General features: G+C 39.4%; 1 protein-coding gene across 3 annotated transcripts in view; it reads right to left on the bottom strand.

Annotated features, from left to right (window-relative positions):
- Window positions 1-23575, bottom strand: part of unm_sa41569 (un-named sa41569) — a 66903-nt gene that overhangs the window by 40127 nt on the left and 3201 nt on the right. For all 3 annotated transcript variants that reach the window (XR_015500685.1, XM_087269960.1, XM_087269961.1), the window contains exons 4-5: window positions 18647-18749; window positions 8-110 (exon numbers count right to left, since the gene is read on the bottom strand). Coding sequence is in view for 2 of the 3 variants with exons in the window: in XM_087269960.1 (XP_087126086.1) it covers window positions 8-110; window positions 18647-18749 (206 nt within the window). In the remaining variant the exon portion in view is untranslated. The remainder of the gene's footprint in view (window positions 1-7; window positions 111-18646; window positions 18750-23575) is intronic.

Below are 23575 nucleotides of genomic sequence, written 5' to 3'. Positions count from 1 at the left end.
AACAAACCTGAGGAGTTCTGGAAACGGAGCTGGATGTACTTCCCGAAGCGACTGCTGTTGTCATTCATGACCGTCTGAGCATTCCCAAAGGCCTCCAGAAGCGGATTCACCTATTTCAACACAATCAGACAAGTTAGAATGAAGCTGCGGTCGCACTGCACTTTTCGCCCCATAGACTTCCATTCATACTAGGAATAGGCCATATGAACTTTCCAAAGGCCTTAACCTCCTAGGGCTTAGTGGCCACATATGTGGACAGCACATTTGAGCTCTTAAGTGGCTGTTTAAAATACTTTAAATGTTTTATATTTTGTTACAGACATACAGTGTTTCGCAGCATATGAAATGTCCCAAACACTATTTTAAACCGTCCAAAATGTACAAATAATGTTGTTGTTTTTATTTTCTGATAGTCCAAACATGTTTAAAAAATATGTATGTGTTATTAATGTATTAAAGGGCACCTATGGTGAAAAATCTACTTTTCAAGCTGTTTGGACAGACGTGTGAGTTAGTATAGTGTATATACTGTCATATTGGGGTGATATAAACACACACAGTCCTTTATTTTTTCAAATTTAACAACATAAAAACGGTGGACCAATTGGAGCGGCTTTCAGATCGACCGCAACTTGACGTAGGAGTGGGGTCCCCCGCCCACCAATATTGATTGACAGCTGCGTGCATTAACATGTCTCCGAAGTAACGCATATAATTATATCAACAAGACAGGACGAGCGCAAAGCAACCGGGAATAAAAGGTCTGTTCAGTTTGTTAGGATCATCAATCATCATCAGACGTGATCAAGAGTGAGTTTTACAAGTTTAACATGTTTTAAAACAGAGCACGTGTGTAATAAAGTACAGCCATTCACTTCAGATTCACTCCATCAGCACAGCCGTGTGTCTCTCTCACTGTCTCTGTGTGTGTGTGTGTGTCTGTGCTATGTATGTGTGTCTACGCTATGTGTGAGTGTGTTTTAGTCTGCGCTTAGTGTGTATGTGTGTGTCTGTCTGCGCTATGTGTGTGCGTCTGTCTGCGCTATGTGTGTGTGTGTGTGTGTCTACGCTAAGTATGTGTGTGTGTGTGTCTGCGCTATGTGTGTGTGTGTGTGTGCGTGTGTGTGTGTGTCTGAGCTGTGTGTGCGTGAACTTATTGTTGCAACTCCACATAAAATGCATCAGATACTGATTGGTGAAGTTCTTACTGTAGTTTTTCTCACAAACGTTACGTGAGATCTGCTTCCTGAGGCAGCCGAGGGCGGAGATTGAGGCATGTTGCTGACAGACACGTGGGAACGGTGGGCGGGGAGGACTAGCCTTAAAGGCCCAGTGCAAAGAAACAGCAACAACCTTTTCCCAGCTATAATACAGACACTTCCAACAGCTAAAATAAACACTCTGATGGGTGTTTTGAGCTGAAACTTTACAGACACATTCTGGGGACACAAAAGACTTATTAAATATGAAAAAAGGGGTAACCAATGTGCCCTTTAAAAACAGTCAGGAAAATTTGTTTTATGTAAATTTGGACCACAAGTCCAATAAAGTTGAAGTCAGAATTATTAGCCCCCATTAATTTATTTTTTTTCTTTTTTGTAAATATTTCCTAAATGATGTTTAACAGAGCAAGGAAATTTCCACAGTATGTCTGATAATAGTTTTACTTCTGGAGAAAGTCTTATTTGTTTTATTTCTGCTAAAAATGATCCACAGTTATTCAGTCAAAAATGATCCACAATAATATGTATGGGGATAATTTAGTTGTTAAGTTTATAACTTTTAATGTTGTTGTCTTGATGAGTGTTGCTCTTTTGTTGTGTGTATGCAGTTGTTGTCTTAAATCCAGTGTTAAAGAAACATTTCCTTTCTGTGCCATGCAGAAGGACAATAGTTTAAACAAACAAACAAATAAACAATATTAATACTGTATTGTTTTAATTGAGTAATTATTCATTCATTCATTCATTCATTCATTTTCTTGTCGGCTTAGTCCCTTTATTAAACCGGGGTTGCCACAGCGGAATGAACCGCCAACTTATCCAGCACGCTTTTACGCAGCGGATGCCCTTTCAACTGCAAGAATCACATGGAAACATCCATAAACACTCATTCACACACACACATTCAGACACACACACACACTACGGACAATTTTAGTTCACCCAATTCGCCTGTATTCGCATGTCTTTGAACATGTGGGGGAAACCGGAGCACCCGGAGGAAACCCAAGCAAACGCAGGGAGAACATGCAAACTCCTCACAGAAACGCCATCTGAGCCGAGGTTCGAACCAGCGACCCAGCGACCTTCTTGCTGCGAGGCGACAGCACTACCTACAGCGCCACTACGCCGCCTTGAGTAATTATATAATGTAACCTTTAAGCTACAAATGTTTATTTTACTGCACACAAATGCCTCAAGTTTGCTTCAAATTCTTACAGTCAGGCCTTAAAAAGCGCATGCCAAAAATAAACGTTCACTCTAAGGTTAAAATTTGAAATGACTCCACTATGTTGTAACTAATGTCTGGTCAACTAGAATCCCAACTACATTGCACATGTGGCTATTGCAGACCCGCACATTGCGATATCGATGCTGTAACAATATATTGTGCAGCCCTTGTTTTCTGAATCCATATACAATGCTTCATCTATAGACATTTCTCGCAGAACGCAACATTTTTACCATCCAGTACCAAGTAACTCTACAGTTCACAAAACTCCTAAACTCTGAAAGAGAAACCTCTGAGCGACAAGACTTTCCTCTGAGGCCATTTTTAAAAAAACACCATCCCTGAGCAAATCAGCAAGAAAGCAAAAGCAAACTAGGAATCTGGACATCTGAATGTGTTGTGTTCAGACAATCCTAAAAACCAGTTATTCCACTTTAAAAGCTGAGAACAAACACTGCACACACACACACACACACACACACACCTCCATTCAAGCATATAGTGTGACAACAGACGAAAACGGTGTTTAAGTTCACAACACATCACACGCCAGTGCAGGATGTGGAAATGTGCTAAACCAAAGTGTGACTGCTGAAGAAAGACACACGCAACAAAGGTTTCCAAACCCATGCTCAAATCAACAACAACAAAAAAAAAAACAAGGGTCAAAGTATATCACGTAATAATGGGGTAATATAACAGTAAGATTTTCCTGAGTCACACCATGGATGGACTGTTCTGGCTGATGCAACTCTTCAGAGAGCCAAGGTCACTTCCTAAAGCTCTCGGGTGTCTCTCTGAACTCCCCCAGACATCCTGTCTTACTGAGAGCGCTGCGAGACCAGGGAACATGTTCGGCAAGATTTCACAAAATTTGAGAGTTTTTCACAGACTGTCAACATCTTGGCTAAACCAGATATTTATTGGACCAGTTGTAGATTTATTAAGTGTAAACCTGTATTTTACAAGGACTATTTGTGCACAAATGCTCTTTGCAGAACACTCAAACTTAAAAGGTAAAGGATTATGTATTAAAAAGCACAAATATGTATGATTTTTTTTTCCATTAAAACCTATGAACAGATATTTTTTGCTGTTGGGTTGCCAAAAGTATTGACTTTGGTACAAGAAATGTAAATATACCGCGAACACTTGAGTGCTGTTGAGCACATTCTGAAATGTGTTTTAAAGCCGCGTCGATCAGCTGATCAGTCTATGAGCTGACATACAAGCGATTCGCTGATGGATCGGCTGATTGATGTGGCTTTAAAACTCTCCGGTTACCATATACAGTTGAAGTCAGAATTATTAGTCCCCCTTTGAATTTTTTTTCTTTTTTTAAATATTCCCCAAATGATGTTTAACAGAGCAAGGAAGTTTTCACAGTATGTCTGATAATATTTTTTCTTCTGGAGAAAGTCTTATTTGTTTTAATTTCGGTTAGAATAAAAGCAGTTTTTAATTTTTTTAAACATCATTTACAGGGACAAAATTTTTACCCCCTTTAAGCAACATTTTTTTTCGATAGTCTACAGAACAAACTATCGTTATACAATAACATGCCTAATTACTCTAACCTGTCAAGTTAATCTAAAGGTTTTAAAAGGTAAGTGAATCATAACAGCGCAAACTTTTTTATAAATATAGTAGTGCTGTGCCTTATTTGTTTAACCCTTGAAGGTTACATGCTGACTGACTGACTGACTGACAGACAGATGCGTGATGCGTGAGGCCAGCAAACACGACTTATAGCCGCTTCACTTTACTTTAGGACGCATTAATGCCGCTCTGTAGGTCCATTGGACACATTCATAAATATATTTCTAGCAAATCTAATAAATGTTGGAGACATACTTGTTGCATAAATGCACTAAATCGCACTTCAGCAGCGTTTATTTGAGAGCGCACAAGAAGATCTGCGCTTGAGCTGCGTATATTTAGGGGGCGTGCAAGAAGTTTTGTGCACGAGCAGAGGAAATCAGCGCGCAAGCAAAGAGATTTGCATGCTGTAGGCTATTACATAAATGCGATCTCGACTTCTAATACTGCGCTTCCGACATTTGCTATTGAAAACGCCACAGGTAGTTGGTAGATCTGTGTAAAACAGGCCTGCCGCCACAGCCAGAAAAAAATCCTAGAGGACTTTTGCGCTAAAATGCGTCCAGCGGTAGTTTCTGAATCTCCTAAAATGTCCAGGATGTCCGCTTTCCGAAGTTGCCGTTATTTGAATGCATTTTTGCATTACCTTTTCACAACGAGAAAAACATTAAATGATTAATCATTTAATAAACGACTCAGATAAACTTTACTAAATACTCGGAGAGGACGAAATATCCTGGCTGTGTGAAAGTCCAAACACATGCGCTATTGAATAAACTAAATTGGCCGTAGTGTATGTGAATGTGAGAGTGTATGGGTGTTTCCCAGTACTAGGTTGTGGCAGGAAGGGTATCCCACTGTGTAAAAAAGACGCCGGAATAGTTGGTGGTTCATTCCACTGTGGTGACCCTTGATAAATAAGGGATTAAGCCGAAGGAAAATTAATGAATGAATGACAGAATTTTCAGTTTTGAGTGAACTATCCCTTTAACTTATTTTAAAGTGCAAACTGTGGAGATTAGAAATGACACCTTTTATACACGCTCTAGGAGAATGTTTGGAATGTTACAAAATCAGCATTTCTAGAATGCCTTCAGGAAGATTGTGCTAACGTTCATGTTCACATTAGCAAAACTAGTCAAACGTAACATTCCCATTAACAAAACTGGAAATCTTTCTAAAACAATTATTTGTTTAATTTGGAAGTCTATGTAAATATATGTAAAACAGATCCTCTGTTACTCACTCAAGCATAGAACAAGTGTCCAACATCTCTCACACTCTGCTGAGAAAAGTTTAGCAAACAAAGATTGTGAAATACGAGCACACAGTGTACAGGAGGCAGTTGTTAAACCACAGCAATTACAACCACTACAAGGACTAAGAATACCATTTATGTTGTATCTATACAGTGCTCAGAATACATTTATTTAGTATGACCGGTTGCAGTTTATTCGAATAAAAAAAATAGATATACCATTAATGGCAAAACAGAAGATCCTATACAGTTTGGCAACCTTTTCTGTTGTATTTTGGAAAAATAGCTTTTTAACATATGCGACCAGTCTTGCATATCTAACCCTGTCTGTATCAGTGTCTGTATCTGACATATCAACAGTAATGGCTTACATAGGTGTCATTTGTTAATTTATTATTAAGTTTTTATTATCATCATTATTATTATTATTTTATTTGTTATTGCAGTGTTTTGTTTTTTTACTTTCCTTATTTTCCTTTGAATATGGTTCAGAAAGGAATGCGTTTAAATACCACCCGATATTAATTTTCTTCAATATTGTGAAATTAATGTATTATGTTTTTTCTTTTCCTCACTTTTAATAACTCTCTGATTGAGAATTGGCAAAAAAAAAAAAAAAAGAAAGTTAAACGAGAATACAATTATTTATTCATTATATATATATATATATATATATATATATATATATATATATATATATATATATATATATATAATTTTTATATATAATTTTTATATATAATTTTTATATATAATTTTTATATATAATTTTTAAATCTATATATAAATTTTTTTTTTTTTTCTGTGAATGTAAACGATATATTTTGGTGTATTTGGTCACCGAATGAGAATTGAGAAGGCTAAATTGTCTGTAGTGTTTGTGTGTGAATAAGTGTGTATGGGTGTTTCACAGTGATGGGTTGCAGCTGGAAGGGCATCCGCTGCGTAAAACATCATAACAGATTAATAAAGAGACTAAGCCGAAAAGAAAATGATTAAAACTACAAAAATTTCAACAATTTTATATTTTTTATGATTCTTAAATTCATTATTAAAAATGTATTTCGTATTTTTCCTAACATATACATTTGGGGTGTACTATTTTTTGGACTGTGACTTTAAATGAATTAAACATAAATATATTACTTTGAAGCATCTTATAGAAAACATTTAAGTATATAATATAGAAAATAAAGAGAGATCTGTGTGGGGTGTACCCATTTACGCATTACACACACACACAGTCTCAAAATAACCCGCCATCATGAGCTTTCTCAAGAAACATCAAGTTTTACTGTTGAGCTGTTGAGTCACTTTCTCAAAAACACTGCCATTCACCACATTTGAATCAGTTTCTCATTAATGACGCAGTAAAAGCATATGATGTGTCAAGAAGTGAACATGGCGTGCCATCAGAACCAAGAACTCGATGATTGTTTTAATGCATCTCACAATAATCTTCTTCAATAATCTGACGCAACATAGGAAAGCCTGTTATCTCTCTTCTGCTTCTGGACTGATTAAAACTACAATATCTTTGTTTTACTTTTATGTTGTGCAACCTTTAGTCTGAATTAGCCAACCTGCTTTTGAAAGCACAAAGACGTGTCATTAGCAGTAAGACGCTGACGCTGTTCGAGGAGCAGATATGATGCATTTTACCACAAACATGACAATATGGAAGCGTGTCCAATGTGTTCAGACTGTTAGAGATAAGATGTCAACTTTAAAAATCACAACACCATAAATAAAGCCAGGAATACTCCACTCCATGTGAACATCTGCTTCTCAAACCAACACCAAACCTCAAATTACAGACACATGCTTAAAAATACTGCAGTAGCACCCTCATATTTTGAAACACCACATGAAAATGCTTGAGTATTCATATTTACAGGGTTTAAAGGGGCCCTATTATCCTTTTCTCTTTATTTAATTGTGTTAGTCAGTGTGTAGTGTATGTTTGGGCATTAAAATATCTAAAAGGTTCCATAAAAATCCAATCCAAAGGAAAATATTAAGTTTTAATGATGTCAGTAAATTGTCCCAAATGTCGCCTATAGAAATTCAAATAGTAAGAGGATGCAAGACTAGCACAACAACAATACCATTGTCACTGTGTTATATGTCTTAAGCCTGATATATAGTTCTGCGGAGGGCTGGGCGATATGGAGAAATGCAATCTCAATAATTATTTTCCATATTGAACGATAACGATATACATTTTAATATTAGTTGTTAAAGCTTCCAGATTTAAAAGAGTAACTTAAGCCACAAAAATTAGAGGCTCCATTAGATGGCATAACATATTCATTTATTCATTTTCTTTTCGGCTTAGTCCCTTTATTAATCCGGGGTCGCCACAGCGGAATGAACCGCCAACTTATCCAGCATATGTTTTACGCAGCGGAAGCCCTTTCAACTGCAAGAATCTCAGGGAAACATCCATACACACTCATTCACACACACACACACACACACACACACACACACACACACACACACACACACACACACACACACTACGGACAATTTCAGCTCACCCAATTCGCCTGTACTCGCATGTCTTAGAACATGTGGGGGAAACAGGAGCACCCGGAGGAAACTCGCGCGAACACGAGGAGAACATGCAAACTCCACACAGAAATGCCAACTGACCCAGCCGAGGCTAGAACCAGTGACCTTCTTGCTGTAAAGTAACAATGCTACCCACAACGTCACCGCATCGCCCCTAGTATGCAAATTACTGACAAAATTTAACTAATAGAAAGACAAAAAAAAATCAAATTGTCTGTTAAGTTTGATGTAATTTTTTTAATCACTTCAAACGACCATTTTCATATTTTTAAAGAAACCTCTATGCATTTAGGGTACAGCAATTTTGACCCACAAGCTTTGTAACAAAAAAACTACAGGCACACACAAGCTCACTCCAACAAACACACCACCAAAATGCACGCACGCATGCACACACACACACACACACACACACACACACACACACACACACTCGCAGAAACACGCACGCGCACACAGACGCGCACGCACGCACGCACGCACACGCTCGCACGCACACACACACACACACACAATAAAAATCTGCTGCATTAACTTTTATGAATACTGTCTTTCTACAAAAATTAAATAAATTAAAGCTGCAAGCAGCGATGATAGGGACCTCGCACCCGGGCTCACCGCCGCCCGGTGACCTTACGATGACAGAGAACAGCGAACAATATTAATAAAAGCCGATATATATATAAAAAACCTAAGAAAAATACAGATTTATGCCAAACTTCCTCCTGTAAGCAGGTGGCGCTATACCTGTGACTCAAGATTGGCATGTAGATAACTTCAGGAGAGGAATTTAATCAACCATGTGAAGTTTCAGGCACATGGGACATTGTGTGGCTGAGTTATAAGCCAAACTACCTTTTGCCAGCAGGTGGCGTTATGACTGACTCAATATTGTTATGGGGATGTGTTCAGGAGTGGACTTTTATCAAACATGTGAAGTTTCAGGCAAATCAGAGATTGTGTGGAGATTGTGTTATAAGACAAACTACATTCTGCCAGCAGGTGGCGCTATTAAAAACTCAATATTATTATGTAGATGTGCTCAGGAGAGGACTTTCATCAACCATGTGACATTTTAGACAGATCGGACATTGTGTGGCCGAGTTACAAGCCAAACTACCTTCTGCCAGCAGATGGCGCTATTACTGACTCAATATTGTTATGTGGATGTGTTCAGGAGAGGACTTTTATCAATCATGTGAAGTTTAAGGCAGATCGGACATTGTGTGGTAGAGTTATAAGGACTTCCTGTTCCATGGCGAAGCGTTGAGGTTTGTCATGCCACCACAGACACGCCCCTCTGCAAAAACTCTAGATCTTCACAATATATCATCGCTAGAGCTTTCAGATGACACCACTCTATTTTGGTGCTGATACGGGAAAGTTTGTGGTAGGAGTTTGTTATAGTGTCAAACATGTCATTTCCTGTGGCCAGCAGGTGGCGCTATAACTGTAACTGGATATCGGCACGTAAACCTGTTCAGGTCAGGACTGTTATTAAATGTGTGATTTTTGAGACAGATCTGATAATGCATGCCTGAGTTATAACGACTTCCTGTTGTGGCGAATCATTAAAGTTTGCGAGGCCGCCACAGACACGCCCATCGACAAAAACTCTAAAGCTTCGCAATTTAACATCGCCAAGGCCTTTAGATGATAAAACCCAATTTTGGTGTCGATCGGATAAAATCCCTAGGAGGAGTTTGTTAAAATACAACGCCTGGAAATGGCAAAAATGCCACTTTTTCGCCGCAGGAAGTTAATAATATCTGACTTCCTGTTAGGTTTGAGATATGGCTCCAAGAGACTTTTTCGTATGTTTTGGCATGTTTAAGGTGTGTGCCAATTTTCGTGCATGTGCGTGATTCGTAGCTCGGGGGCTCGTCCGTTTAATTTTTCTAGGTGGCGCTGTCGAGTCATTTGCCACGCCCACTTCAATATTGTTATGTGGATGTGTTCAAGAGATGACGTTTATCAACCATGTGAAGTTTCAGGCAGATCGGACATTGTGTGGTTGAGTTATAAGGACTTCCTGTTCCATGGCGATGCGTTGAGGTTTGTCATACCGCCACAGACACGCCCCTCTGCCAAAACTCTAGATCTTCACAATATATCATCGCTAGAGCTTTCAGATAACACCAACCAATTTTGGTGCTGATACGAAAAAATTTGTGGGAGGAGTTTATTACTCCGTAAATCATGTCATTTCCTGTGGCCAGCAGGTGGCGCTATAACTATATCTGGATATTGGCATGTAAACGTGTTCAGGTCAGGACGCTTATCAAACGTGTGAATTTTGAGGCAGATCTGATAATGCATGCCTGAGTTATAACGACTTCCTGTTTTGTGGCGAATCATCAAAGTTTGCGAGGGCGCCACGGACACGCCCATCGACGAAAACTCAAAAGCTTCGCAATTTAACATCGTCAAGGCCTTTAGATGACAAAACCCAATTTTGGTGTCGATCGGATAAAATCCCTAGGAGGAGTTCGTTAAAGTACAACGCCTGGAAATAGCAAAAACGCCACTTTTTCGCCGCAGGAAGTTAAAAATATCCGACTTCCTGTTGGGTTTGAGATATGGCTCCAAGAGACTTTTTTGTGTGGTTTGGCGTGTTTGAGGTGTGTGCCAATTTTCGTGCATGTGCGTGATTCGTAGATCGGGGGCTCGTCCGTTTAATTTTTCTAGGTGGCGCTGTCGAGTCATTTTGCCACGCCCACTTCCGAGACCCATATCAACCTGCTATTTACACCGCGTTTGGTGTGTGTGCAAATTTTCATGAGTTTTCGGGCATGTTTAGACCCTCAAAAGTGCCCCGATAGGGGGCGGAATAATAATAATAATTAAAGCTGCAAGCAGCGATGATAGGGACCTCGCACCCGGGCTCACCGCCGCCCGGTGGCCTCAGTATGACAGAAAACAGCGAACAATAATAATTTAGGCCGATATATATAAAAAACCTGAGAAAATCAAAGATTTATGTCAAACTTCCTTCTGTCAGCAGGTGGCGCTATAACTGTGACTCATGATTGGCATGTAGATGCCTTAAATGCAGGAATCTTATCAACCATGTGAAGTTACAGACAGATCAGACATTGTGTGGCTGAGTTATAAGCCAAACTACCTTCTGCCAGCTGGTGGCGCTATGACTGTGACTTAATATTCTTATGAAGATGTGTTCAGGAGAGGACTTTTATCAACCATGTGAAGTTTCAGTCAGGTGAGACATTGTGTGGTTGAGTTATAACGACTTCCTGTTCCATGGCGAAGCATTGAGGTTTGTCATGCCGCCACGGACACGCCCTTCTGCGAAAACTTTAGATCTTCACAATATATCATCGCTAGAGCTTTGAAATGACACCCCTCAAATTTGGTGCTGATACGATAAAGTTTGTAGTAGGAGTTTGTTACAGTGTAAAACATGTCATTTTCTGTGGCCAGCAGGTGGCGCTATAACTGTATCTGGACATCGGCATGTAAACATGTTCGGGTCAGGAATGTTATCAGAGGTTTGAATTTTGAGGCAGATCGGATAATGCATGCCTAAGTTATAATGACTTCCTGTTTTGTGGCGAATCATCAAAGTTTGCGAGGCCGCCACGGTCACGCGCATCGACGAAAACTCTAAAGCTTCGCAATTTAACATCGCTAAGGTTTTTAGATGACAAAACCCAATTTTGGTGTTGATTGGATCAAATCCCTAGGAGGAGTTCGTTAAAGTACAATGCCTGGAAATGGCAAAAACGACACTTTTTTGCCGCAGGAAGTTAAAAATATCCGACTTCCTGTTGGGTTTGAGATATGGCTCCAAGAGACTTTTTCATATCTTTTGGCGTGTTTGAGATGTGTGCCAATTTTCGTGCATGTGTGTGATTCATAGATCGGGGGCTCGTCCGTTTAATTTTTATAGGTGGCGCTGTCGAGTCATTGTGCCACGCCCACTTTAATATTGTTATGGGTATGTGTTCAGGAGAAGAATTTAATTAACCATGTGAAGTTTCAGGCTGATCAGACATTGTGTGGTTGAGTTATAAGGACTTCCTCTTCCATGGCGAAGCGTTGAGGTTTGTCATGCCGCCACGGACACGCCCCTCAGCAAAAACTCTAGATCTTCACAATATATCATCGCTAGAGCTTTCAGAGGACACCACCTAAATTTGGTGCTGATACAATAAAATTTGTGGGAGGAGTTTGTGACTCTGTAAATCATGTCATTTCCTGTGGCCAGCAGGTGGTGCTATAACTGTATCTGGATATCGGCATGTAAACGTGTTCAGGTCAGGACTCTTATCAAGTGTGTGAATTTTGAGGCAAATAGGATAATGCATGCCTGAGTTATAACGACTTCCTGTTTTGTGGCGAATCGTCAAAGTTTGCGAGGCCGCCACGGACACGCCCATCGACGAAAACTCTAAAGCTTCGCAATTTAACATCGCCGAGGCCTTTAGATGACAAAACCCAATTTTGGTGTTGATCGGATAAAATCCCTAGGAGGAGTTCATTAAAATACAACGCCTGGAAATGGCAAAAACGCCACTTTTTCGCCGCAGGAAGTTAAAAATATCTGACTTCCTGTTGGGTTTGAGATATGGCTCCAAGAGAATTTTTCGTATGTTTTGGCATGTTTGAGGTGTGTGCCAATTTTCGTGCATGTGCGTGATTCGTAGATCGGGGGCTTGTCCGTTTAATTTTTCTAGGTGGCGCTGTCGAGTCATTTTGCCACGCCCACTTCCGAGACCCATAACATACGTAAATTTTCGCCACTTCTGAGGCGTGTGCAAAGTTGCGTGAGTTTTCGGGCATGGTAAGGCCCTCAAAATCGCGATTCATTCCGGAAAAGAATAATAATAATAAACGGAGCAATTCCAATAGGGCCTTGCACCGTTCGGTGCTCGGTCCCTAATTAAAGCTGCAAGCAGCGATGATAGGGACCTCGCACCCGGGCTCACCGCCGCCCGGTAACCTTACGATGACAGAGAACAGCGAACAATAATAATATAAGCCGATATATATATATAAAAAACCTAAGAAAAATACAGATTTATGCCAAACTTCCTCCTGTCAGCAGGTGGCGCTATACCTGTGACTCAAGATTGGCATGTAGATGTCTTCAGGAGAGGAGTTTAATCAACCATGTGAAGTTTCAGGCACATGGGACATTTTGTGGCTGAGTTATAAGCCAAACTACCTTTTGCCAGCAGGTGGCGTTATGACTGACTCAATATTGTTATGTGGATGTGTTCAGGAGTGGACTTTTATCAACCATGTGAAGTTTCAGGCAGATCAGAGATTGTGTGGAGATTGTGTTATAAGACAATTTACATTCTGCCAGCAGGTGGCGCTATTACAAACTCAATATTATTATGTAGATGTGCTCAGGAGAGGACTTTCATCAACCATGTGACATTTTAGACAGATCGGACATTGTGTGGCCGAGTTACAAGCCAAACTACCTTCTGCCAGCAGATGGCGCTATGACTGACTCAATATTGTTATGTAGATGTGTTCAGGAGAGGACTTTTATCAATCATGTGAAGTTTCAGGCAGATCAGACATTGTGTGGTTGAGTTATAAGGACTTCCTATTCCATGGCGAAGCGTTGAGGTTTGTCATGCCACCACAGACACGCCCCTCTGCAAAAACTCGAGATCTTCACAATATATCATCGCTAGAGCTTTCAGATGACACCACTCTATTTTGGTGCTGATACGGGAAAGTTTGTGGTAGGAGTTTGTTATAGTGTCAAACATGTCATTTCCTGTGGGCAGCAGGTGGGGCTATAACTGTAACTGGATATCGGCACGTAAACCTGTTCAGGTCAGGACTGTTATTAAATGTGTGAATTTTGAGGCAGATCTGATAATGCATGCCTGAGTTATAACGACTTCCTGTTTTGTGGCGAATCATCAAAGTTTGCGAGGCCGCCACGGACACGCCCATCGACAAAAACTCTAAAGCTTCGCAATTTCCCATCGCCAAGGCCTTTAGATGATAAAACCCAATTTTGGTGTCGATCGGATAAAATCCCTAGGAGGAGTTCGTTAAAATACAACGCCTGGAAATGGCAAAAATGCCACTTTTTCGCCACAGGAAGTTAATAATATCTGACTTTCTGTTAGGTTTGAGATATGGCTCCAAGAGACTTTTTCGTATGTTTTGGCATGTTTAAGGTGTGTGCCAATTTTCGTGCATGTGCGTGATTCGTAGCTTGGGGGCTCGTCCGTTTAATTTTTCTAGGTGGCGCTGTCGAGTCATTTTGCCACGCCCACTTCAATATTGTTATGTGGATGTGTTCAAGAGATGACGTTTATCAACCATGTGAAGTTTCAGGCAGATCGGACATTGTGTGGTTGTGTTATAAGGACTTCCTGTTCCATGGCGAAGCGTTGAGGTTTGTCATGCCGCCACGGACACGCCCCTCTCCGAAAACTCTAGATCTTCACAATATATCATCGCTAGAGCTTTCAGATAACACCACTCAATTTTGGTGTTGATACGATAAAATTTGTGGGAGGAGTTTATAATTCCGTAAGTCATGTCATTTCCTGTGGCCAGCAGGTGGCGCTGTAACTGTATCTGGATATCGGCATGTAAACGTGTTCAGGTCAGGACGCTTATCAAGCGTATGAATTTTGAGGCAGATCAGATAATGCATGCCTGTGTTATAACGACTTCCTCTTTTGTGGCGAATCGTCAAAGTTTGCGAGGCCACCACGGACACGCCCATCGATGAAAACTCTAAAGCTTCGCAATTTAACATCGCCAAGGCCTTTAGATGACAAAACCCAATTTTGGTGTCGATCGGATAAAATCCCTAGGAGGAGTTCGTTAAAATACAACGCCTGGAAATGGCAAAAACGCCACTTTTTCGCCGCAGGAAGTTAAAAATATCCGACTTCCTGTTGGGTTTGAGATATGGCTCCAAGAGACTTTTTCGTATGTTTTGGTGTGTTTGAGGTGTGTGCCAATTTTCGTGCATGTGCGTGATTCATGGATCGGAGGCTCGTCCGTTTAATTTTTCTAGGTGGCGCTGTCGAGTCATTTTGCCACGCCCACTTCCGAAGCCCATAACAAACGTAAATTTTCGCCACTTCTGAGGCGTGTGCAAAGTTGCGTGAGTTTTCGGGCATGTTTAGCCCCTCAAAACCGCGATTCATTCCGCGGAAGAAGAAGAAGAAGAAGAATTAAAGCTGCAAGCAGCGATGATAGGGACCTCGCACCCGGGCTCACCGCCGCCTGGTGGCCTTACGATTGACAGAGAACAGTGAACAATAATAATTTAAGCCAATATATTTTTAAAAATCTAAGAAAATCACACATTTATGCCAAACTTTCTCCTGCCAGCAGGTGGCGCTATAACTGTGACTCACAATTGGCATGTAGATGTCTTCCGGAGAGGAACCTTATCAACCATGTGAAGTTTCAGGCACATGGGACATTGTGTGGCTGAGTTATAAGCCAAACTACCTTCTGCCAGCAGGTGGAGTTATGACTGACTCTGACTCTATAATAAACGTAAATTTTCGCCACTTCTGAGGCGTGTGCAAAGTTTCGTGAGTTTTCGGGCATGTTTAGCCCCTCAAAACCGCGATTCATTCCGCGGAAGAAGAAGAAGAAGAAGAATAATAATAAACGGAGCAATTCCAATAGGGCCTACGCACCGTTTCGGTGCTCGGTCCCTAATTAAAGCTGCAAGCAGCGATGATAGGGACCTCGCACCCGGGCTCACCGCCGCCCGGTGGCCTCAGGATGACAGAGAACAGCGAAAAACATTAATTTAAGCCGATATATATAAAGAACCAGAGAAAATCACAGATTTATGTCGAACTTCCTCCTGTCAGCAGGTGGCGCTTTAACTGTGACTCAAGATTGTTATGTAGATGCCTTCAGTAGAAGAGTCTTATCAACCATGTGAATTTTCAGGCAGATCGGACGTTGTTTGGCTGAGTTATAAGCCAAACTACCTTCTGGCAGCAGGTGGCGCTATGACAGACTCAATATTTTTACGTAGATGTCTTAAGGAGAGGATTTTAATCAACCATGTGGTTTCAGGCAGATCAGAGATTGTGTGGCCGACTTACAAGCTAAACCACTTTCTGCCAGCAGGTGGCGCTATGACAGACTCAATATTATTATGTGTTCAGGAGTAGACTTTTATCCACAATGTGAAGTTTCAGGCAGGTCAGACATTGTGTGGCTGAGTTATAGGCCAAAATTCCTTTTGTCAGCAAGTGGCGCTATGACTGTCAATCAATATTGGCATGTAAATGTCTTCAAGAGTGGATTTTTATTAACCATGTAAAGTTTCAAGCTGTTCAGACATTGTGTGGTTGAGTTATAAGCCAAAATTCCTTCTGCCAGCAGGTGGCGCTATGACAGACTCAATTTGTTATGTAGATGTGTTCAGAAGAGGACTTTTATCAACCATGTGAAGTTTCAGGCAGATCTGAAATTGTGTGGTTGAGTTAGAAGGACTTCCTGTTCCATGGCGAAGTGTTGAGGTTTGTCATGCCGCCACGGACACGCCCCTCTGTGAAAACTCTAGATCTTCACAATATATCACCGATAGAGCTTTCAGATGACACCACTCAAATTTGGTGCTGATACGATAAAGTTTGTGGGAGGAGATTGTTACTCTGTAAATCATGTCATTTCCTGTGGCCAGCAGGTGGCGCAATAACTCTATCTGGATACCGGCATGTAAACGTGTTCAGGTCAGGACTCTTATCAAGCGTGTGAATTTTAAGGCAGAACGGATAATGCATGCTTGAGTTATAACGGCTTCCTGTTTTGTGGCGAATCGTCAAAGTTTGCGAGGCCGGCATGGACACGCCCATCGACGAAAACTCTAAAGCTTCGCAATTTAACATCGCCAAGGCCTTTAGATGATAAAACCTAATTTTGGTGTCTATCGGATAAAATCCCTAGGAGGAGTTCGTTAAAATACAACGCCTGGAAATGGCAAAAAAGACACTTTTTCGCCGCAGGAAGTCAAAAATATCAGACTTCCTGTTGGGTTTGAGATATGGCTCCAAGAGACTTTTTCGTATATTTTGGCATGTTTGAGGTGTGTGCCAATTTTCGTGCATGTGCGTGATTCATAGATCAGGGGCTCGTCCGATTAATTTTTGCAGGTGGCGCTGTTGAGTCAATTTGCCACGCCCACTTCAATATTGTCATGTGGATGTGTTCAGGAGAGGACTTTTATCAACCATGTGAAGTTTCAGGCAGATCGGACATTGTGTGGTTGAGTTATAAGGACTTCCTGTTCCATGGCGAAGCGTTGAGGTTTGTCATGGCGCCACGGACACGCCCCTCTCCGAAAACTCTAGATCTTCACAATATATCATCGATAGAGCTTTCAGATAACACAACCCAAATTTGGTGCTGATACGAAAAAATTTGTGGGAGGAGTTTGTTACACTGTAAAACATGTCATTTCCTGTGGCCAGCAGGTGGCGCTATAACTTTATCTGGATATTGGCATATAAACGTGTTCAGGTCAGGACTCTTATCAAGCGTGTGAATTTTGAGGCAGATCGGATAATGCATGCCTGAGTTATAACGACTTCCTGTTTTGTGGCGAATCGTCAAAGTTTGCGAGGCCGGTATGGACACGCCCATCGACGAAAACTCTAAAGCTTCGCAATTTAACATCGCCAAGGCCTTTAGATGACAAAACCCAATTTTGGTGTCGATCGGATAAAATCCCTAGGAGGAGTTCGTTAAAATACAACGCTTGGAAATGGCAAAAACGCCACTTTTTCGCCGCAGAAAGTCAAAAATATCCGACTTCCTGTTGGGTTTGAGATATGGCTCCAAGAAACTTTTTCGTATGTTTTGGCGTGTTTGAGGTGTGTGCCAATTTTCGTGCTTATGTGTGATTGGTGGATCGGGGGCTCGTCCGTTTAATTTTTCTAGGTGGCGCTGTCGAGTCATTTTGCCACGCCCACTTCCGAGACCCATATCAACCTGCTATTTACACCGGGTTTGGTGTGTGTGCAAATTTTCATGAGTTTTCGGGCATGTTTAGACCCTCAAAAGTGCCCCGATAGGGGGCGGAATAATAATAATAATAATAATAATAAAAAACGGAGCAATTCCAATAGGGCCTACGCACCGTTTCGGTGCTCGGTCCCTAATAATAATAAACGGAGCAATTCCAATAGGGCCTACGCACCGTTTCGGTGCTCGGTCCCTAATAAACGACCCTGCAGACAGCAGAAAACCTGTACTTTAGTCAAAAGCAGGGTTGCCTGGATTAAACTTTGGAGGAATACTGATGAGGGAAAACCCAAACATTCACAGAGTTTCTTCATGCAAAGCAGATTTGAGGACTGAAATTAAATTATGCTGCTTTATTTTAGATGTTTTTTTGGGGGGTGACCTGTAAGACAAACTAAATACACAGAAGTCTAGGGGTAAAATCTGATTTCATGGCCTCTTGAAGTCTCTCTCAAAACACATTAGAACAAACAAATTGAACACACACCCCATAAACCCACAATTTGAATATGCCAGAAACCACATGTGTCCAATAACACACACAGACACACACACACACACACGCACGCACGCACGCACGCACGCACACACACAAGCAGTGGTGAGTGGGGTGGAGCAGTTTGAGCTTCCTGTCTGTAAATGAACCAGCGAGCGCCCCAATGCAGCTCAGTTCAATCTCAGCAGGCATCACGGCTCGCTGATGTCCTGACCTGTGCAGAGCTGATGGCCGTGATATTCAAATGAAGGACATACCTGCAGGATCTGCTGCTCCAGCTGGGAGTTGGCCTTGCAGAGCTCCATGATGTGTCTCAGCAGCAGTTTGGTGCTCTCCGTTTTACCCGCGCCGCTCTCACCACTGCGGGTCACATCAATACAGAGAATCACAAACAGAGAATTGAGTCATCGGACAGTAGGGCAGGGTGATATGACAAACATCCCATATCCTAATAACAATATATAAATACATATATATATACAGGTGAAGTAAAAATGATTCTCTCTTCTGTGAATTTTTTTCTTTTTCAAAATTATCCCAAATGATGTTTAACAGAGCAAGGAAATTTTCACAGTATTTCCTATTATACTTTTTCTTCCAGACAAAATCTTATTTGTTTTATTTCAGCGATACTTAAAGTAAAAAAAGAAAAGAAAAAAAAACTATTTTAAGGTCAATATTATTAGCCCTTTTAACCCTTGTGTGCTGTTGGGGATGTTTTCATCCATTCTGGAGTGATTTTGAGTCTTAATTTGGCCTCAGATCTTCTGTGTTTCAGCTAGCGGAATGATTTCTGGTGACAAATCTTATTTTGACACATATTATGGGAAAATGCTTTGAATGTTAAAGAAAACTCAGCAATACACTCTGGACAAATTTAAGGTCAAAATTAAAAACTTTAAAGACCATTATAAAGAAAATTTCCAGACTTTTATAGGGCTAAACGCTAAGGATTTTTTCTAATGGCATGGGGTTATTTTAACTTGCCTCATCGAAGCGATTTTAATTTAGTAAATTATATCTTAACCACATATTTTAAATGTCAAAACATGCTACATCTAGATAGAAAATATTAACAAAACTATAATAAACTTAATTCATGCAAATAAAAGTTATAGTAAGAAAGATAATGACACCATATTGGTGAATAGAGTTAAATATTTAACTTTAATTCAAAGTTTTATTCAGATTGGATTATTGGTGATGGGTCGGCATCACTGGGTAACTTTGCATAGAGGAAAATTAAGACTCGTTTTAAAAAATATTTAAATTTTAGTAAATTTAAGACCTTTAAAGGTTTTTGAAATGTATGACATTGTAAGGCTTTAAGACCCTGCGGACATCCAGCAGCTAATCAAGCTCTAACCAGATTTACTAGAAAAGTCCTGGCAGGTGTGTTGAAGCAAATTGAAGCTAAAGTCAGAAAGACACCAGCCCTCCAGGAATGAATTTGGACACCCGTTGTCTCAGTACACAATTTACCTACAGAAGAGTCCAGCTTTAAATAAGAAAATTATATTTATTTATTTATTTATTTATTTATTTACTTATTTTTATTTATTAATTAATTAATTTATTTATTTAGTGAGATGCTAATGGTCTAATCTGATTCAATGATCTATGGTAAGCTAAGCTAAAAGTGCTCCCGGACCCAAAGACAAGCTGAATGGATTAAAAATGGTAAAACAAACAGTATAAATCTAGGTGACTTGTATTTCTAAAAAAATGGGGGAATGTTCCTTTAATGAAAGATGACAAGCATACTTTTATGACGATGTTATCTTGGCTTGTCATTGTCAGACAAAAATGTCTGTGTGTCACTAATGGTGACAGCACCAATGAGCTCTATTGAGGGTTTACTATTTATATAATCAGAGAAAGTCTGGTGCCCAGTGATTGTGAAAACCAAAAACCAACTTTATTGAGCCTTAGCACCACTGACAAAACATCATCTTTTATTAAAGGATGTTCCCTTAACAAAAGATGACACATGCATACTTTTATGATGGTGTTGTTGTAGCTTGTCATTGTCCACATTAAAAGCATTCTTTCCCAGTTGTCAGGGTGATTATCAGCCATCCTCCACTGGCTCTGTCTCTTTCACAAATGTCTGTGTGTCACTAATGGTGACGGCACCACTGGGCTCTATTGAAGGTTTCCTATTTACATAATCAGAGAATGTCTGTTGCCCAGTGACTGCGAAAACCAAAACTTTTTGACTGTTGGCTCCGCACTCACATGATGCATCTCAGGAATCAACCATGGGGCTCCATTTCTGAAAAATACATTAAGCCGGCCTTCCTAATGGTAAAGCAGCAGTGCTGAGTCTCGGAGGAAGGCTGCGCATAGGAAGAACCTTAAATATGATACCGGATACAACTCTGAGTTAAAGCTATCAACCATGCTATTGGGTTATGGAGGAATCCGGGAAGTAAATTCTATCTGAAATTTTCACGGTTAGACTGGATGTAAAAGAAACTAGACAAGAAATCTGTTGACGCAAATTCGAACGGTAGAAGAATGATTAGTCAAAATATTGCCTGAAGGTTTTTATAAAAGCTTAACAATATGTTCTGTTAGTTCATGCATTACTAATTTGAACATGCATTACTGATCATGCAACTAATTTGAACTAATGCTAACTGGGTAACAACAATGTTGAAGCATCGCATGAGAAATGATTGTTGCAAATGCTTTACTTCAAATAAAAATCCCTTAATTTGCAAAAAAGAAAAACTTGAACTTGCGCAAAAGGGTTAATGAATAACGAGACAAAAACACATTTGCCGAATAAACTATGACACGGCTAACATTGTGACTAATTAGCTGTTCAATTATGCTTGCATTAGTTACGATTGGTTGCTAGGTTACCAATACAACCATAGGCTGCTCTAACTTTCTAAAGATTTGCTTTACATTAGATTATAGCACACGTATATCATGGAGGTTTTGATTTTATGTTTGTGTTTACATCTGGAGGACTTAAATTGGAATATTTGGACATATGGACAACAGTGGTTTGTCCATGTTACGATTATAACAAAAATAATGTTGGTACGTTTGATCTTTTTTGACTACATTTTAGTCTCACCTTTATAGTCAAGAAAATTACATGCTGATGTAGTTGTATTTAGTATCAAATGAGATCCATGATGTCTTCTCTTCATTTACTGTAAAAAAATTAAATAAAATAACATGCTTGCTGCCTAAAAATGTTCAGTTGAATCAAAGAATCTTTCTAGTCAACTAAACTACGTAAAAATAAAAGAGTTTAACTTGGTGAAACTGAAACCAAATGTAGTATTTTGATTTAATCTGATAATTTTGGTTTTTTACAGCGTAGTCTTGGGAAAGAGGTAGTCAACGAACATTTTTCGTCCCCTATTTTTGTTAACAAAATTCACACAAACCAATCCCCAGAACTAATCAATATTTTGTTTACAAAAAGGTGCACAATTCAAAACCAATTTATATCCAAATTGCATCACAACCTGGAGGGCTACAATAACATCACCAATCAGCACTCAGTTTTGCTAATACAGCAGCATTATTAAAGGAAGACTAAAATTAAAATATTTGGTCAAAACATTTTTGTTAACTAAAAAAAAAAAATGAAATAAAGCTAAATAACACAAACAGCTGCTGAAAAGCTAACTGAAAAAAATGTAAAAATAAAAAGAATTTTCTGAATTAATAAGCAATCATTCACGTCAGTTAATACACAACCTGTTTCCTATGGTAACGGGTTCAAACTTTCTTCACTTAATATAAAATGGAGGCCTGTTTAACTACATCATTGATTTTTTTCATGAATAAAGTCTGTTTGTATTTTTCATAATTTGTACTTTACTTCATTTTTTAAATTGCATTTGTGTGGTTTTGAGTTAACGGTCTGTTTAAACAACTATTTCATTTTTATTACGGAGAGGTTTGCACAAGAGTTAAGGTAAGCTGTGCAAACACTGGCTAAACTTTGCTCTGGTCGGCACTGTCAACTCTGCTAGACTAGAATTATTAAAACGAAATGTATAAAAACTAAAGAGATGTCAATGTCAGGTAGCCGAATTTAAGCACACTATTTACCCACAACACTTAAATAATTAACTATATGCGACAAAACAAAACATAATTAGTTTTTTAACAATAATTCTATTTATGAATGACAGTTTTTTTCAATGGGTCAAATTAAAAATAAGAGACTGTTGAAATAAAAAAACAACTTTTATGCTATTCAGGAGCATTGTGCACACACTGACAGGTCAAATCTTCTTCTTCTCTATCAAGTTCAAATCAAACATGAATGCCAAAGCATTTTAGTTATGCATATAAAATAGCCTATGTAAAATATTAACAATATTAAATTAATAAATTATACAGCGAATGAGAAATAAATGAAAGAAAAAGGAATAAAAACAGACAATATTGCTAAAAATATATAATAATTACATGATTAAAACGTGTAGATTTAAATAAAGCGCTGTGGTGTACATATATTTTGCAGCCAGTTTAGACCAGTCATTTCGTCTTAAAGTAAAGTTTTTCGAGTCATTTAGCATCAAGAATGAATTATTAAATGTTGCTCTCGCAACTGTGCATGTGCAGTCAGCTGCAAAGCAAAGCAAAAGCCAAACGAAATGCCTACGATTAACGAAAGACAGCTTTGGAAAGCAAAAGCCGAATTCTAGACATTTTACAAAATTTAGAAACCGGCCAGACACATTTTTTAAGTGCCAAAAAGGTGCATCTCTGTGTGTCTGCAGAGCACAGAATGAATCGGATAAATGAGAGAGGATTTTCCACTACCTAATCGATGGCGGATGTTTGGTTATATTAGGCGAATACTAAATAGTGTGAAAGGATGATAATAATAGTAAAAAAAAAAAAAAGTTTTAGTAAATATACTTGCACGGCCATTAATATACCTGGTCTATGTAAAGTCTGTGTGGGAAGCACTGGATGTTAAATAAAAAAATACACTAATATTAATAAAACAAGCTAAAATAAACTGAAATTTACAGCAAACTTAAAAATAGCACTGAATTAAAAACTAATTTAAAAATGAAAAACTATCAGAAACATCTTACACTCAAAACTTTAATTAGCTGTTTGTTTAAACGACTTCTTTAAAATGAGCTAAAACAACACAAGTTGTCCCAAAAAACTCCAGAATTAACTGTTTTACGTTT

The sequence above is a fragment of the Danio rerio genome, chromosome 10 (genome assembly GCF_052040795.2).
Source record: "Danio rerio strain M-AB ecotype USA chromosome 10, GRCz13ab, whole genome shotgun sequence".
NCBI lineage: Eukaryota > Metazoa > Chordata > Actinopteri > Cypriniformes > Danionidae > Danio > Danio rerio.
The sequence above is the reverse complement of the archived record's forward strand: the minus strand, read 5'-3'. Positions and strand labels throughout refer to the sequence as shown.